Raw genomic sequence first — 19,778 nt, forward strand, 5'->3', positions numbered from 1 at the left:
AAATATGTATATAAACTCCTGCTCAGGTAACATAAATCAATTATATATTTTATAACCAAATACAGAGTTTGTAGTTTATTTCTCTATTATGAAATAAATATTATTCTTATGATCAAGCGCCAATTTATAGTTTTTATTATTAATTTTATAGCATTACTCATTCTTAGATTCATTTATGTTCAGAGTTCTGTGTTATTCAACTGAAACACAACAATGAACAAGAGAATCCTTGTTCTGTCAAACCTTCTGCAAGACCTGGGTCATAAACAATGTATTACAGCATGAAATGGCAGAACATCCCAAATACGACAATTTAAATATAATACCTATTAAATATAATTAATATTAAATTCTTCATATATTTACTTAATTCTGGTTTCTGGAATCTGACCTCACCATTACAGACAATTAAGATCCATGTATAACAGAACTTTAACAGTGAGTTGAAAACCTTTCTTCTAGCCAAAGTTTGGACTGCCTACCAGAAGCAGAATAATTAAATGTACTTTATCTTCCTGCCTAGCTGTTGGAGCAGGTGCTAACAGGCTGTAAAATGATAAAAAAGCATTACCAATAAAAAGAAAAATAACAAATTTAAAGCATACTGAATCAATAATTCAGCAGTACACTATTAACTTTCCTGGTTGTTCCCATGAAGACAAGGATCTGTGTCATTACAATCCAACATACAAAATCTAGAACAATGTCTTAGAACAAAGATGCACCATAAATATCTGTCAAATAAGTCAGCCAGACCGGAGATGTGTATATATATATATATATATACACATATATATGTACACACACACATTTGTATCAGGGTCAGAATCAAAGTATTGACTCTGATACAAAATGAGTTCTAGTAACCTTAAAAAAATGTAAGATTTTTTTCCCTAACAGACTAAAATGAACAGGCTATAATCAATGACCACTTAAATTGATAAAAGTTCCTTCCTGTAGAAAAGTAATTATGCTTACATATTTATCTACAATTTGGAAGCCATCAGTTCACATTACTTAAAATTGAAATTGGAATAATATCTTGAATTCTTATGCTCTATCTTATTCCATTTCTCTTTTCTATGCTATCACTATTACAGGGCAATTTGAGAAGCCTAAAATAAAATGCATTTCTATTACATATTTAATCTCTTAACACAAAAAAAGAGACACTTGTAATTAGCTTTTCTAATAAGAGAACAGACTCATTAAAATTTTATCTGAATAAAAATCACAGTTATTACTTACCAAGGTCTTTGATTCTTGGTAGTACATTGCATGTAAAATGTTTATAAGAAGCTATTTTTCCTTCATAGGAAGAAATTCCCACATGAGATTCATAAATTCTTAGACCTCTTGGCTTCTTTGGTTTGGAATGCTTAAACTACAGAATATAAAATTATATAAAGAATTAGATCAGAAATACAGGTATGATACTAACTGATTAAGCATGTTAAATGAAATGGTGAATCAACTCAAATAGTTTGGAACTGCTTTCGCATATAAAAGGCATTCCATGGCTATATCCATGAAATTTTCTCTTGAAAAGAAATTCCTTTTTGGGATCATGTTAATGGATCTGTTTTAAAAGAGTAATCATGAAATGGCTTATGCCTTATCATTGAGCCTTAGAGAAAACACAACAGCTTAAAATGTATACATAATTATTAAATGCAAAGCACTTATCAACAAGCTCCAATAACTTAGAATACAAAAAAGTGAGTTCAAAGATACATATAAACCTTGACAATGATATGGCCTTAAAAATAACCCTAAATAATACATTCATGAGGTATCTTCCCTATGCCTTGTTCCTAAGGACACTGGGACCCTGCTTCAAACCAATGACAATGAGAAATACTGTATCACTGAAGAATCTGTGATGAATCAGAAACTGTGTTTAAAAAAAAAAAGCAGTATCCCTTTCAGGTCAGTATGTAGAGATTTCTTTCTCCCTCCTATCCTCAGAAACACATGATAAAACAAGAACTCACTTCTGTATTTTATTGGCTACAGATGATGGACTCTGATACATGTATAGTATATCAGATACACTATGATGTAAAATACAAAACTGGCAGTGAAGAGAGAAGTTGAACATTACTATAAAAGTTATAAAAGTAAAAATTAATTTTCCTAGAAATACTGGAACAAGCATTTATTAAAGATTTGTTGTTCTCACTTTATATGGGTGTTCTGGATCCCAGTGTATCCAATCGTAATTCACATTATCACCTTCACGAGTCACATACTTCGCCCATGGTGAAATACGATACAAGATCTCTCCACTTTTACTCCTAATAACTACCTAAAAAGAGAATGAGATGTTATTGCTTTAAAATACTTCGACAACTCTAAGATAACACATAAGAGTTTATGAGAACTGCTACAAGTAAGAAAAGGAGGAATGATCTTAAGAATTTAAACCACCATACAGATGTGTACCCTTAAAGATGTTTAAATGGACTTTACTTTCTTATCCGTTATAGTATATGATCCTTAAAGTCACTTCCAGCTGAAATATTTTATGATTCTCTGGCAACTTCCATCATTGCCAATCAACTATTAGAGTGGTTAATTAAAGTAAACATAAAGGAGATAGTAAAAAGACAAGAATATTATTTGGAAACTACTGTGAATAAGTCAACAGGAGTACATAATCCTACTACGTATTTAAAAAAAGTAATGAGCTATATTGCCATCTCTTTCCTTTTGTTTTCATAGCAATTATAACATTTCAAGAAGCTAAAGGAGGAAAATGAGTTTTGATTTACATTTGTATTGTGCACACACAAATATACATACGTACACACAAACAGATACCACCCTGTAAATATTTTCCATCTTTTTTCAACTTCTATGCCCTATTCCAAGTGTGCTTTACCATATAAAACCAAGCATTTCCCCTTTAGCCATTCATTCCTATATTTGCCAATAGTATCACTATTGTTATCAATAAAAAAACAATAAAATGCAAATCCACCCTTTTAGACTTAATGCTGAATAAAATATTTTTAATTTATCAACATGGTTAGATAACAAAGTGAGCCACATGAGCAGAGTTTCTAAGAGATTGAAATGGTGGCTTTTTTTCTTAAGTTTTTTTTTTTTTAATTAAACCTTCTAAAAGTAGATATAGGATGATCAAAATTGTTCAGATTAGGAGCTATATTATGCCCTTGGCATTGAGAGAGAATATATTCTTCAGTCTCCTCTAACAGAGAAAAGCTCTAGTGTGCATAATTCTTGGTAATTAAATATTTGTGAAACGCTTTACAGTTTAGAAAGGACTTTCATCATTATATCTCACTTGATTCTAGAGAATCTTTATGACCCAAATATCAAGTGGGACTGAGCTGTCAAAAGTCACTGAATAGCAGAGCCAAAAGCTAAACACAGAGCCTCTGATACTCACTTTCTTGCTCTTAACAGGCAACCACACCACTTCCTACAGATACCAAAAAGTAATAAATCATGATTTATGATAGAAGAGCAGGTGAGTGGTGAAGTTCATGTCTAACTTACATGAGCAACATTCTTTCTTCTCCATTAGGCCTCCCACTTACTGAAGCCACTGACAGCTAAGTATTGCTATCATTCAAATAATTATCACAAAAAGATGAATGAATAGGATTCACCCATTTCAGTAGTATTCATTCCAAAAGATATGTCCCCTGAGCTACATGAATTTCTGGTATAATATACAATAGTAATATGCTTAAGAAAAGGTCCTCTGTCTCACTCATCAATTGAGGATAGGCCATGGGGAAATAAAATATAGAAATCAGTTTTCAGTAAATAACACTCTGCTTAATCCATCTGTCTTTTCTCTCTTTCGCTAAATGGCTCTACAGTCCCTCCAAAGGATGTTCATATACCCATAATTATTTGTGAAGGTGCCTGTTGGCAGAGAGAATATTTGAAACTTTAAGTAGAGGATATCAAGAATCTCCCCATGCTGGAAGAATGAAGGGGGGGAAATCGGAGGGGTAGACGAACCATGAGAGACGATGGACTCTGAAAAACAAACTGAGGGTTCTAGAGGGGAGGGGGGTGGGAGGATGGGTTAGCCTGGTGATGGGCATTGAGGAGGGCACATTCTGCATGGAGCACTGGGTGTTATACACAAACAATGAGTCATGGAACACTACAACTAAAACTAATGATGTAATGTATGGGGATTAACATAACAATAAAAAAAAAAGAATCTCCCCATGCTGAATGTAATTTTCATTCTTTAGAACATGAATCTGCTTGTTGTACACATGTCTACAGAGGCTACTGTGCCAAGGGTGTTGGAAGGAACAGTCCCTTCACTGGAGTCTCATATTCCTACCTATTTTGCTGGGTATGCCAAGAATACAAGGCCCTGACAGTTACTGACAGAAGCCATTTCTCAGAATTGTGTTTGTGTAGCATGCCATCCTGAGGAATAAGATAATGTCTCCTCTGAATACACAGAACAGGCTTGCTTACTGCTTGCTATGAAAGAATGGATTCCCCAAGATGAATATTCTGGAGCTATGAGGCAAACCAACAGTGTGAGTAGCATCCATCGGGACCGTTTGGTGTCACTCTACCGGATTTGGAAGACAAGGAGAACCAATGCAAATATGATGCTCATACTGCTTACTGTGCTGTGACTAATAAAATGATTTGTCCCTGACCCAGGAGTTGTGTGCATTCTGCCAGATTGCATGAAACAGTAACAAGTTAAGTTATAAGCGTGTAGGTAACGTAAAATCAAACTCTACACCTGACAAAGGATTATTTAATCATTCACTGAATAACTTCAATATTGTTTCCAAAGGTTCTGTTTCTTCCTTCCCTAACAGTCATTCCTGTTAGTATTGCTTGTTAGGATGGACACTTTTAAATATCAAATTCCCTCTTTCCTTCTCAGTAACAGAGTTATAGTTTAGGTTCTTCAGTGATATAGTAAAGCAAAACTTCCCACCAAATCTGGATCATTACATATCTGTGATCATTACATAATCTGTGATCTTATCTGTGACCATTACATAAAAGGTAAATAAATTTCTCTGTTCTTTAGGTCCCTAAATATTGGAGCCTTCTTTATTACACTAGTTCATTTTTTCCTAAGCACTTGTCTATGGAAGCCACCTCACCTCGTTTTTGATTTGCTGTCCTTAAATTGTTGTGGTAACCAGCTAAGAGTATTATAATAAATCTAAATAAATCTAACTTGAGAAATGTTCCAATGAATGGGGAATATAATCTTTCTTGACTAAACTCTGCTCACATTTTTTGGGGAGAGGGCAATTCCTAGAATTTGGATCTCATGAGTTCAGATTCAGATGAAAGGGTTTTTTAGATCATGAGATAAGACTTTACATCATTTTGGGGGCGCCTGGGTGGCTCAGATGGTTAAGCGTCTGCCTTCGGCTCAGGTCACAATACCAGGGTCCTGGGATCGAGTCCCACATCGGGCTCCCTTCTAGGCAGGGAGCCTGCTTCTCCCTCTGCTTCTGCCTCTCTCCCTCTCTCTGACTTTCATGAATTAATAAATAAAACATTTTAAAAAAAAAGACTACATCATTTAATTTGCAGCCTCAAAATAGCCCATGCTATAAAGCAAATTGAAAAGAAAGAGATAGCTTGGTAGATCTTTCAACAATAATAAGTCTAACAGCTGATGAAGTAGAAGAATTTACTTGATACTACCAAATTGAAAGTCTTATACACTGTTAGTATAAGTATAAAATAGTATAAAAGCTCTGAATAACAATTTGGCAATATGCATAAAAAAAGTAATTCTCAGTGACTTAGCAATTCTGATTATAGAACTTGGCCATGGAAATAATCAGAGATGTGTCCAAAGAACTATATCTCTGTCTATTGACCTTAATGTTACTTTTACTGGCAAAAAGTGAATGACTAAATGATATGTATGATATGTAGTTGTAAATAATAATGTATAATTGTAAAAACTATAGTACTGAATTATACCAAAGGTTGTAAGAATATTCTTTCATGTTATGAAAACGAATATATTGCATCCCCTAATGTAAATGCACACAAACCCATGGACTAAAATATTTAAACAAATAGAAAAAAAAATTTAGATGATTGGCTATGGTTAGATTATTAGTAGCCTTTATTTCCTGGTTGTATTTGTGTATATATCACTTAATTTCATTTGTATAACTTGTTTTTAAAAGATTTATTTATTTGAGAGAGAGCAAAAGTGTGTACGTGTGTGAGCTGGGGTGGGGGGGTGGTGGGCAGGCAAAGGATGAGAGAGACAAGCAGACTTCGCACTGAGCCGGAAGACCACTGCAGGGCTTGATCCCAGGACTGAGATCATGGCCTGAGAGTCAGATACTAAACCAATGGAGCCACCCAGGCACCCCTTCATTTGTATAACTTTTTGATCAGAAACAAGTAAGTATTTTAGTAAGGACTATAAATACATTAATTATATAACTGCATACACATTTGGGGAGCTATGCTGTTCAAGTTGCATATATTATGTACCTTAAATATATTGACATAGTGCTAAATATAAAACCTCAAAAACTATATCAAATTATTTTAAAGGAATATACTAATGAATACACTATCAGGATGAACTTTTTATAGGGCAAATGGATACTCTGTAAAATTATAATATCTTGTAACATGGTAAAAATATTATCAGGCTCCTTTTTTTAATAAATCAAATTATCTCTTTGACTTATGGGAAGTTACTATCAAAAAACATTAATAAACAAGTGTATAAAAGAAACCTCTACCTGTACAAAAATCAAATTGACTTAGTGAACGATATGAAGTCAAATTTTATTTAGAAAATGTCACTTAGAACTCAAACAATATAAGAAACAGTTTGGTAAAGCAGTGAAGACCTTAAAAAAATTGTGTGTGTGTGTGTGTATTCATTCATTCTAGGAATATCTTTTGAAATGCTTCTTGCCAAAGAATATTGTTCCTATGGACTGGAAAATTATGACATAACATGCTCCTCAGGTGGTCAACAATCTCATATAAAAACAGTGGATGTGTTCAGTTGGTTAGAAGTATTAGCATACTCTGGAAATGGTACTGAATGGAACTCTGGGTTTCACAAGTGAATGTGTAGAAGACCAAGAGAAAAGGCACAGATACTGAATATTATAATTCAATTTGCCTAAATTATACTACCAAAATTGCAACTATGTGATGCAGGGAAAACCTTTCCTTATAAAAACTAAAAGCTTAGCAGAAGGGTTAATTAAAAATATAGTAATATACTATTTAGTGGCATACAGGTTAAAGTAAATAACCAACCAAAGTCATTTCTAATTTATAAAGTAATGTTATCTCCACTTTTAAATTACCTCTAATTTATATAACATCTAATGTAATTGATACTATATATATAGAAAATATGTAAATATAATATATTGATATAGTACATATTATATACTAATATCTACCAACACATACAAATATATATAAAACAATGGGTACAGGCATACCAGTGTACAATTCTGAATATGAATATTCTGTCTTTGTGCATTTAAAATGTGGATGAAATACGTATGTATATATAAATATATATATTTACAGAGAAAGAGAAGTATACTTAAATAGAAAATATATTGTGATTTATTCTTAAGTAATTTTAGAAGTGTGAGGGATGGGCTAGATGGGTAATGGATATTAAAAAGGGCACTTGCTGTGATGAGTGCTGGGTGTTGTATGTAAGTGATGAATCACTGAATTATACTTCAGAAATCAATATCGCACTGTATATTAACTAAAATTTAAATTAAAAAAAAGAGGTGCATGGGGCAAAAATAAAGAAGATAAATTTTTAGAAAAAGTAATCAATGTTCATAATTAAGTAGGAAAATAAGTGATAATCCTGACAATGTGATGTTTCTATCAGTGAGCAGAATCCTGAAGAAATAAATGTTTTTAATATTTACAAATAACATAGTATAAACATTATTTTATTTTGTTAAAGATTTATTTACCTATGAGAGAGAGAGAGAGAGAGGAGAGAGGGAGTGTGAGCAGCGGGAGGGGCAGAGGGAGAGGGAGAGAGAATCCCAAGCAGACTACACTGAGCACGAGGCAGATGCAGGGCTCCATCTCATGACCCTGAGATCATGACCTGAACTGAAATCAAGAGTCAGTCACCCAACCGAGACACCAAGGCCCCCCAACATTATTTTAAATGCATAGATATAATTATTAGAACTTAAAATAGCTTAATAGAATCTTAAAGACGCTCTTAAATCTCACTGTAATTCAACTGAAGTTTTACACCTAATCTTTGTTTTTAAAAAAATGACGTATCAGTAAACGTTTCCCACAGTTTTGTTTGTTCTTCCGACTTGGATCGGTTTTAAGATTCCCTAACATTATGTAAGAATGAATCACTTCTCCATTTTGGGAGGCTCAAAAGTGGCCCCTCAAAAGATATTCACATCCTACACTCTAGAATCTGTAAATGATACTTCGTGTAGCAAAAAATGGGTCTTTGCAGATATGATAAAAGAATCTTAAAATGGAGAGACTATCCAGATAATCCAAGAGAGCAATCACATTTATCCTCATAAGAAGGAAAGGAGGCTATTGACACATTGAAAGAAGAGGAAAGAGCAGTGTGACCAAGGAGGCAGAGTGATGCAGACACAAGCCAAAGAATGGCAGCTGCCGCCAGAAGCTGGAAGGGGCCAAGGGCAGAGTCTCCCACGCCAGAGGGAGTGAGCTCATTTCAACACCTTGATTTCAGCCCCGGTGATACTGGGTTTGAACTTCTGGCTTCCAGAACTGCGGGAGAACAAATTTCTATCATTTAAAGCCACCATATTTGTGCAGCAGCTACAGGAAACTAAACTCGGAAGGGAAAATTACAGGCAATCACTTTTTAAGAATAAAATGGAATATACTTAAATTTAGTTAAATGTTGTCAGTGCTGGAAAGATTAGTTAGAAGATAAGGTTATTTTAATGAATCATCTAAATAACATATTTTATCTCTTATTAACTTTCTGCTCCCTAAAAGAAGACATATACCAATGCATTTCAGTAATCTTCACTGAACAAATCTCATTGACAATTTCCAGGAAAAGCAAACTCCTTCAGAATAAATGTTGCTAATCTTCAAAATTGATAGGAGGGCTTATAAAAAAAGTGAATTTGTAGTATGTAGTTTTTATTGCTCGTCTAACCCCATATAATTATATTCAGAGATTGAATAAGAGGAACTACTCTATATGATGCAAATAAAAGCTCTGAATTCACCATAAACAAAAGCTAAGGGGCTATTTTTTCTGATATATTTGCTTCATTAAACAGAGATGAGACTATTTCAATAGATAATCAGCAAAAATAATAATAACAATGTTTATTGAAGAAATTTCATTCTGAATTTTCTAAATAGGGATATCAGAAACACTATCTGATATTAAAAGATATTTCATTGTGAATTTTGAGTTTATATTTCAATTAACTGCGGGAAAAAAACCAAGACACCAATAAAAGTATCAAAGTAGTTTTCAAATAATATAAGCCCATAATATGTAAATGAGCACTTTGTAGATACGCTTTCATAAAACTACATATATTTGATTGGTAAAATTATATAAAGTAGGTTTATATATGAACTATAATTAGCATTACCATTGTTTATATATTGAGCCTGCTATGGGTACCAAATAAACATAACTCAGTTGAATTTTTTAAAAAAATTCTGTTAATTTTATCTGGGTAATAAAGTTCATACATTTTAGAGATCTCCATTTTTGATCTCACATAATTTAGACCGTAATTTTATTTACTCAAACAACCTTATACAAATCATGTGCATATAAAATCATCATAAAAAATTATCACATCTTGAAAGACACATACAGATTGAATGTGAGGAGATGGAATAGCACTGATCATGCAAATGGAAGTGAAAAGAAAGCCAGGGTAGGAATACTTACATCAGACAAAACAGACTTTAAAACAAAGACTGTACTAAGAGACAAAGAAGGACACTATATAATCATTAGAGGACAATCCAAAGGAGGACATAACAATTATAAATATTTATGCACCCAACATGGGAGCATCCAAATACATAAAACAGTTATTAAACAATATAAGGGATTTGATAGTAATACAATAATAGTAGGGAACTTCCACACCCCACTTAGATCAAAGGACAGATAGTCTAGGTAGAAAATCAATAAGGAAACAGTGGCTTTGACTGACACACTGGATCAGATGGATTTAATAGATATATTCTGAACATTCCATCCTAAAACAACAGAATACACATTCTATTCAAGTGCACACAGAACATTCTCTAGAACAGAACACATATTAGACCACAAATAAGTCTCAACAAATTTAAAAAGACTGAAGTAATACCATGCATCTTATCTGACTACAACACTATGAAACTAGAAGTCAACCACAAGAAAAATCTGGAAAGAGCACAAATACATGGTGGTTAAATAACATGTTACTAAACAATGAATGGATCAACCAGGAAATCAAGGAAGAAATCAAAACATACATGAAGATATAAGAAAATGAGAAACAGTGGCCCAAAATCTTTGGGATACAGCAAAAATGGTTCTAAGAGAGAAGTTTATAGCAATACAGACATACCTCAAGAAGCAAGAAAAAGCTCGGGGCACCCGGGTGGCTCAGTCATTAAGCGTCTGCCTTCGGCTCAGGTCATGATCCCAGGGTCCTAGGATCGGGCCCACATTGGGAATCCCTGCTCAGCGGGAAGCCTGCTTCTCCCTCTCCCACTCCCCCTGCTTGTGTTCCCTCTCTCACTGTCTCTCTGTCAAATAAATAAATAAAATCTTAAAAAAACAAAAAAAGCAAAAAAAATCTCAAATAACCTAGTCTTACACCTAAATGAGCTAGGAAAAGAAGAACAAACAAAAACTGAAACCAGCAGAAGGTGGAAAATAATAAAGATTACAGCAGAAATTAATAATATGAAAATTAAAAAAAACAATAGAACAGATCAATGAAACCAGGAGTTGGTTCTTTGAAAAGATCAACAAAATTAATAAACCTCTAGCCAGACTAATTAAAAAAAAAAAAAAAAAAAGAAGAGAGAGACAGAGAGAGAAAGGGGGCTCAAATAAACAAAATCAGACACAAAAGGGGGGCAGTAACAATCAACACCACAGAAATACAAAGGATTTTAGGAGAATATTATGAAAAATTATGTGCCAACAAACTGGACAACATAGAAGAGATGGATAAACTTTTAGAAAAATGTAACCTACCAAAACTGGAGCAGGAAAAAATAGAAAATTTGAACAGACTCATTACCAGTGATTAAACTGAATCACTAATCAAAAAACTCCAAACAAACTAAAGTCCAGAACTAGAGGATTTCACAGATGATTTCTACCAAACATTTAAAGAGAAGTTAATACCTATTCTTTGCAAACATTTCCAAAACATAGAAAAGGAGGGAAAAAATCCAAAATCATTCTATAAGGTCAGCATTATCCTGATACCAAAACCAGATAAAGACACCATGAGGGGCGTCTAGGTGGCTCAGTTGGTTGGGCATCCAATTCTTGCTTTTGGCTCAGGTTGTGATCTCAGAGTTGTGAGATCAAGCCCCACATCAGACTCTGTGCTTAGTACAGAGTCTACTTGAGAATCTCTGCCTCTCCCTCTGCCCCTCCCCCACTTGCCCTCTCTTTCACTCTCAAATAAATAAATAAAATCTTAAGAAAAAAGACACCATGAAGAAAACAGAACTATAGACCAGTATCTCTGAAGAACATTGATGCAAAGATCAAAAATACATTTAAAAAGTCATTCCTAATATGACCAAGTGGGATTTATTCCTGGGATACAAAGGTGGTCAATATTCACAAATCAATCAACACGATACATCCCATCAATAAGAGAAAGGATAAGAACCATATGATCATTTCAGTAGACACAGAAAAAGCATTTGACAAAATACAACATCCATTCATGACAAAAACCCTCAACAAAGTAGGTTTAAAGGGAACATACCCCAACATAATAAAGGCCATATATGAAAAACCTATGGTTAACATCATACTCTGTGGGGGAAAACTGAGAGCTTTTCCCTTAAGTTCAGGAACAAGACAAGGATGTCCTTTCTCACAACTATTATTCAACACAGTATTGGAAGTCCTAGCCATTGCAATCAGACAAAAGAAAGAAATAAAAGGCATCCAAATTGGTGAAGAAGTGTAACTTTCATTATCTGCAGATGACATTATATTATATATAGAAAACCCTAAAGACTCCACCAAAAAACCGACTAGAACTGATAAATGAATTCAGCAAGGCCACAGGATACAAAATCAATCTATAGAAATCTGTTGCATTTCTGTACACTAATAATGAGAAATTAATAATCACTTTCACAATTGCACCAAAAATAATAAGATACCTAGGAATAAACCTAACCAAAGAAGTGAAAGATGTGTACAATGAAGACTATGAAACATTGATGAAAGAAACTGAAGAGGACACAAACAAATGGAAAGCTATTCCATGCTCATGGACTGGAAGAGCGCCTGGGTGGCTCAGTTGGTTAAGCGACTGCCTTCGGCTCAGGTCATGATCCCGGAGTCCTGGGATCGAGTCCCACATCGGGCTCCCAGCTCAGTGGGGAGCCTGCTTCTCCCTTTGACCCTATCCCCTCTCATGCTGTTTCTCTCTCTCTCTCTCAAATAAATGAATAAAAAAAAATCTTAAAAAAAAAATTAAATGTCTATACTACCCAAACCAATCTATACAGTTGAGGCAATCCCATCAAAATACCAAGAGCATTTTTCAAAGAACTAGAATGAAAAATCCTAAAATTTGTATGGAACCACAAAAGATCCAGAATAGCCAAAGAAAGTAATCTTGAAAAAGAAAAACAGAGCTGGAGGTATCACAATTCCAAACTTCCAAGTTATACTACAAAGCGGTAGTAATCAAAATACTATGGTACTGACACAAAAATACACACACAGATCAATGGAACAGAATAGAAAGCCCAGAAATGAACCCATAGTTATATGGCCAATTAATCTTCCACAAAGCAGAAAAGAATATGCAATGGGAAAAAGTCTCTTCAACAAATGGTATTGAGAAAACTGGCAGCTACATGCAAAAGAATAAAACTCGACCACTTTCTTACACCAAACACACAAATAAATTCAAAATGGATTAAAGACCTAAATGTGAGACCTGAAACCATAAAACTCCTAAAAGAGAGCACTGGCAGTAACTTCTCTGACATTGGCTCTAGCAACATTTTTCTAGACATGTCTCCTGAGGCAAGGGACACAAAAGCAAAAATAAACCACTGGGACTATACCAAAATAAAAAGCTTCTGCACAGCAAAGGAAACAATCAACCAAACTAAGACAACTTACTGAATGGGAGAAGATATTTGCAAATGACATATCCGATAAAGGGTTAGTACCCAAAATATGTAAATTACTTATAACACTCAACACCCAAAAAATGAATAATCCCATTAAAAAATGGGCAGAAGACATGAATAGACATTTCTGCAAAGAAGACATGCAGATGACCAACAGACACATGAAAAGATGTTCATCATCACTCATCATTAGGAAAATGCCAATGAAAACTACAATGTGATATTACCTCACACCTGTCAGAATGGCTAAAATGAAAAACAGGAAACAACAATAGGTGTTGGCAAGGATGTGGAGAAAAACGAACACTCCTGCAGTGTTGGTGGGAATGCAACTGATGCAGCCACTCTGAAAAACAGTATGGAGGTTCCCCAAAAAGTTGAAAATAGTGGGTATTTGCCCAACAAATACAAAAACACTAATTCAAAGTGATAAATGCACCACCACGTTTATTGCAGCATTATTTACAATAGCCAAGATATGGAAGCAGCCAATGTACATCAACTGATGAATGGATAAAGAAGTAATGTGTATGTAGGGGCACCTGGATGGCTCAGTTGGTTAAGCATCTGCCTTTGGCCCCACATCTGGCTCCCTGCTCAGTGGGGAATCTGCTTCTCCCTCTTCCCCTCTCCCTGCTCATGCTTTCTCTCTCTCTCTCTCAAATAAACAAATAAAATCTTAAAAAAATAAAAAAAGAAGTAATGTGTGTGTATGTATATACACATACACATACATATATATACACATACGTATATATACACGTATATACATACACATACGTATATATACATGTACACACACACACACACGCTGGAATATTATTCAGCCATAAAAAGAATGAATCTTTCCATTTGCAACAACATGGATAGAGCTAGAGAGTATGATGCTAAGCAAAATAAGTCAGTCAGAGAAAGACAAATATCGTATGATTTCACTCATAAGTGGAATTTAAGAAACAAAACAAATGAACCAGGGAACAAAAAGATAAATAAAAAAACAGACTCAACTATAGAGAACAAACTGATGGCTACTAGAGGGGAGGTGGGTTGAGGGATGGGTTAAATAGGTGAAGGTGATTAAGAATACACTCATCTTCACAATCACTGAGTAATGTGTAGAATTGTTGAATCACTATGTTGTACAACTGAAACTAATATAACACAGTATTGGTCAACTACACCGAACTAAAATTTAAAAAAATAACTGAAAAAAATGATCACATCTTTGTGATATACTTTATATCCACAATATTCAGAGGCTGAATTAGATTAAGCCCATTAACCCTTATGTTATACAGTACTAGACCTATACAAAAGAAAAGGTGATATCCTTCCTGGATAGGATACCAGGAAGGATATCACCTTCCTGATATTCTTAGCTTAACTAAGAAAAGGATAGAAATCAGTTGAACTTTGAAAGCAATAACCTATTGATAAGTTTTCATTGACTCCCATTATTTTAGCTTTAGGATTTTTTTGTTTGAAAATATGGCATCACAATTCAGGTGGGTTTGTTGTTGTTGTGTTGTTTTGTTTTGTTTTGTTTTGTCTTTCATAAGAAACAAGAGATCTTTCCAATGTTGAATCCAGTAAGAATGGCCTGAGTGGAAACGGTTAAAGCATTTCTCTCGAAAAAAATGAAACCACTATAAAAAAAGTCTTTAAAAGAAAAGACTAAGCATACTAGCTATGAAAAATAAATCTGTAATGTGACACAAAGGAGTATCAAATCAAATTATACCAAACTTTGACATCAAGGACACCAATGTACAGAACGAAAAGAGATTATATTTGAGGCATAACACTCATAGCTACTTTGCTCCTGATTTAACACCAACTGTAGAATTACAGAGATATAAACATTCATTTCTGTAATACTTACACATGGGAGAGAAAAGACTTCAGAATATTGTAAAAAAGAAATAAATGAAGATCAGTAGTTGCTTCTTATAAAAGCAGGTCCTTATTTAGAATGATTTTTAAAGAGACAGACGTTCCTGTACTTATAAAAAGGAGTATTACTCCCAAAGGTTCCACTCCAGTTCCCCAGCCTTCTAGTCCCGTTAAGAAGTATTACAACTATAATATTTTTTTCTGTCTCTGTCTTTTGACTGAGGCAAATCTTTAAAGAAATAAACAACTAAGTAGAACTGATAAAGTGTTTGCTTCATTTCAAGTACATTACCTGAACAAAAACCTTATAAAGTGAGGTCACTATAAAAAGACAAAATCCAAAGGGATTATGCGAGATTTAGGAAGCAGGCATTGAAAACGATACCCCTGAGCAAGTGAGAATAACTACTCCTAAGTGAAAAGAATAGGAACAACGCTGAAACGTTGTAATCGGGTAAAGATTGATTAAGTGTCTTAGACTAGAAAACAAATGAATTACACATGATATAAAAATATAGGATTTAAACTTCCAAGATACTGAAAGATCAATACAGTAATAAAAGAAAAAAGCTATGAAAAGGGGAAAAAATCAGTGAGTTTTCATTACTGAAAAAGTGCTTCAAAGAGACTCATCCATGTGCAGTGAAGGCTAGAATTCTATTAAGTAAACAGAGTTATAATCTGGCATAATGCCAATAGAAAAATATCTGAGAAGTATTTTCAGAAGTGCTAGGATGAGGGGGTACTATCATAAGATGAGATAAAGTTCTCTTTAAAAATATTTTATTAAGTATAATTACAAAAGTCTATATGGTGATAAATCAAATCATTTGAAGAAAACAATAGGATTCTTAAGCAATCACGTGAAGTGCTTTTGCAATGAGGTAAGATATAAAGTGTGGGGGGAAGAAAAGAAATAATTCAGCCCCTAGGAGGTATGCAGAGAAATTACAGAGACCAGATTCAAAATACATAACTGCAAAAATTATAAGATTTGAGAAAACATACAATTATATATTTAATATATATTGAGACTAATATCTCCAAGTATGTAATTGATGACTACTAAGTAAACAATGATGAAAAGAATTCTTCCTGAATATTTAATATCCTTTATATATTAAGGTCTCATAATAAAGATTGCAACAGTAACACTCTTTTCTCTCTTTTCATCCACAAAAGACATGCATTTTCCTAGGTATACATGGTATTAGGGGAAGATCTACAAAGAGGTATATATAAATATTGATAAGGAAGTAAGTACACCCATCAAGAAATGAGAAAGTGATTAAACAGACGGTTTAATAGGGAATAGGTGACTATATGTGAAATGTTAACTCCAGATATGTATTTGGATAATTTGTTGTCAGCTGATTTCATAGCATTTTTTAAAGTTTATATTTTAATTCCAGTTAACACAGTGTAATATTAGTTTCAGGTACACAATATAGTGATTCAACAATTCCATACATCACCCAGTGCTCATCATGACAAGTGCACTCCTTAATCCCCATCACCTACTTAACCCATGTCCCACCCACCTCTCCTCTGGTAACCATCAGTTTGTTCACTACAATTAAGAGTCTGTTTCTTTCTCTCTTTCTTTTCCCTTTGCTCATTTGTTTTGTTTCTTAAATTCCACATATGAGTGAAATCATATGATAATTTGTCTTTCTCTGACTTATTTTGCTTAGCATCATACTCTCTAGCTCCATCCATGTTGTTGCAAATGGAAAGATTCATTCTTTCTTATGGCTGAGTAATATTGCATTGTGTGTATATATACACACAGTGTGTGTGTGTGTGTGTGTGTATAACTTCCTCTTTATCCTTATCTTGGTTGTTGTAAATAATGCTGCAATAAACATAGGGGTGCATTTATGACTTTGAATTAGTGTTTTGTATTTGTTGGCTAAATACCCAGTACTGTGATTGCTGGCTCATAGGTTAGCTCTATATTTAACTTTTTGGGGAACCTCCATGTTGTTTTCCAGAGTGGCTGTATCAGTTTGCATTCCCACCAATACTGCAGGAGGGTTCCTTTTTCTCCATATCCTTGCCAACACCTATTGTTGTTTTCTGTTTTTCATTTTAGCCATTCTGACAGGTGTGAGGTATTATCACATTGTAGTTTTCATTGGCATTTTCCTGATGATGAGTGATGATGAGCATCTTTTCATGTGTCTGTTGGTCATCTACATTCATTCTTTTGCATGTAGCTGTCCAGTTTTTTCAACACCATTTGCTGAAAAGATTATCTTTTTCCCATTGGATATTTTTTTGTGTGTGTGGAAGATTAATTGGCCATATAACTGTTGGTTCATTTCTGGGTTTTCTATTCTGTTCCATTGATCTATGTGTGTATTGTGCCAATACCAGTGTTTTGATTACTACTGCTTTGTAATATAACTTGAAGTCCAGAATTGTTGTGTCTCCAGCTTTGCTTTCCCTTTTCAAGACTGCTTTTGCTATTATGGATCTTTCGTGGTTCCATACAAATTTTAGGATTTTTCATTCTAGTTCTATGAAAAATGTTGTTGATATTTTGATAGGGACTGCCTTAAATTTGTAGATTCCTTTGGGTAATATGCACATTTTAACAAAATTTATTTTTTTTCAATCCATGAGCATGGACTATCTTTCCATCAATGTTTTATAGTTTTCAGGGTACAGGTCTTTCTCCTCCTTTGTTAAGTTTATTCCTAGGTATTTCTATTTTTGATGTAATTGTAAATGGGATTATTTTCTTAATTTCTCTTTCTGCTGCTTCTTTATTGGTATATAGAAATGAAACCAGTTTCTGTAGATTGATTTTTTTATCCTATGACCTTACTGCAGTTTTTTGGTGGAGTCTTTGGAGGGTTCTATGTATAGTATCATGTCATCTGCAAATAATGACATTTTTACTTCTTCCCTACTGATTTGGATGACTTTTATTTCTTTTTGTTTTCTGACTGCTGTGGGTTGCACTTCCAGTACTATGTTGAATAACAGTGGTGAGAGCAGACATCCTTGTCTTGTTCCTGACCTTAAAGGAAAAGCTCTCAGCTTTTCCCTATTAAGGTCGATGTTAGCTATGGGTTTTTTATATATGATCTTTACTACATTGAGGTATGTTCCCTAAACCTTCTTATTGAGGGTTTTTATCATGGATGAATATTGTACTTTGTCTAAAGCTTTTTCTGTGTCTATTGAAATAAATGATCATATGGTTTTTATCCTCTTATTAATGTGAGGTATCACATTGATTGATGTGCATTTATAAGCATTTTTGTGGGTCAAATAATATGGCAAAGTATTGAAGTGATCCTTTTGATAATGGGACTGGAGGTGGCAACAGTGATGATGGAAAGAAGTAGCGGTAAATAATAGAGTCTTCACAATAGAGAGAGTTACTTTAAACCTTACTAGCTGAGGTGTATTTAAGTCATTAAACATAGACACCCCCATCTTATGTAGAAAAGAATGGCACAGGACAGCAAACAAGCTTTAATCTCCAAGTCCTCTGGAGAAGGAGACAAGACATCTGGAGAAGCAGGGATACTTCTCTGACAATGTGGTCTATAAATCATAGGTTAGAGAATTGCCCACTTGACTTTTGAGTGAGGCTCAGAAAATATACATGTGGTAAGATGCAGTGACCTGTAGTTGACTTTTTAAAAACCTATCTGTCTGTCTGTCTATCTGTATCTGTTCCTGAGACTTTGTTTTTCCAATCAGAGCACACGGACTCACTTGGAGAAATTGACAGCTATTAGCATGGGTGAAGAGGAATAGACTGAAGAGTGAAAAACAAACAAAAACAAAGCAAAAAGAAACCCACTTTAAATTGAAGAGGATTAAACAGTAATGTTGACATTTAACATACATTTAATTGTGCTACTCAATAAAATAACATAGTTTAAATGTAAATATTTAAATCATAAAAAGATTATATAGTATGTATTTTACCATGAGAAAAAGATTATGTCCTATAGGTGTACCTTTATTCACTAATATTTGAGGGAATACTTTGCCAAAGTGCAAATACTTCCATTAAATATAACTCAAAATAATACTCATCTTAACAGTTAAAAAATGCAATTTTCTTCCTTTTTCTGGCACAACATTAAAAGATCAAATCCTAAATAAAAGCTCTATAAAAAAACCTGATGCCTACATAATTTAGAGGACAAAAGCATGAATTACTTTTATTTAAAAAAAAACAAACATACTCCTAAGGAAAAATGAAAGTATTCAACTCTCCAGACTTTATAATCCTATTTAAAATCTAGTATGCTCAGGGGCGCCTGGGTGGCTCAGTCGTTAAGCATCTGCCTTCAGCTCAGGTCATGATCTCAGGGTCCTGGGATCAAGCCCCGCGTTGGGCTCCCTGCTCGGCGGGAAGCCTGCTTGTCCCTCTCCAACCCCCCACTGCTTGTGTTCCCTCTCTTGCTGTTTTTCTCTCTGTCAAATAAATAAATAAAATCTTTAAAAAAAAAAAAGAACAC

The 19,778-nt window shown here is 34.0% G+C and overlaps 1 protein-coding gene across 1 annotated transcript in view; it reads right to left on the minus strand.

Moving 5' to 3' along the window:
- The window catches only part of GBE1 (1,4-alpha-glucan branching enzyme 1), a 281,160-nt gene that overhangs the window by 142,734 nt on the left and 118,648 nt on the right, over positions 1-19,778 (minus strand). The window contains exons 4-5 of the mRNA XM_035015151.1: positions 2,183-2,308; positions 1,249-1,384 (exon numbers count right to left, since the gene is read on the minus strand). Coding sequence (XP_034871042.1) covers positions 1,249-1,384; positions 2,183-2,308 — 262 coding nt within the window. The remainder of the gene's footprint in view (positions 1-1,248; positions 1,385-2,182; positions 2,309-19,778) is intronic.

The sequence above is a fragment of the Mirounga leonina genome, unplaced genomic scaffold (genome assembly GCF_011800145.1).
Source record: "Mirounga leonina isolate KUSES-001 unplaced genomic scaffold, KU_Mleo_1.0 Mir_169, whole genome shotgun sequence".
In the NCBI taxonomy this organism is placed as follows: domain Eukaryota; kingdom Metazoa; phylum Chordata; class Mammalia; order Carnivora; family Phocidae; genus Mirounga; species Mirounga leonina.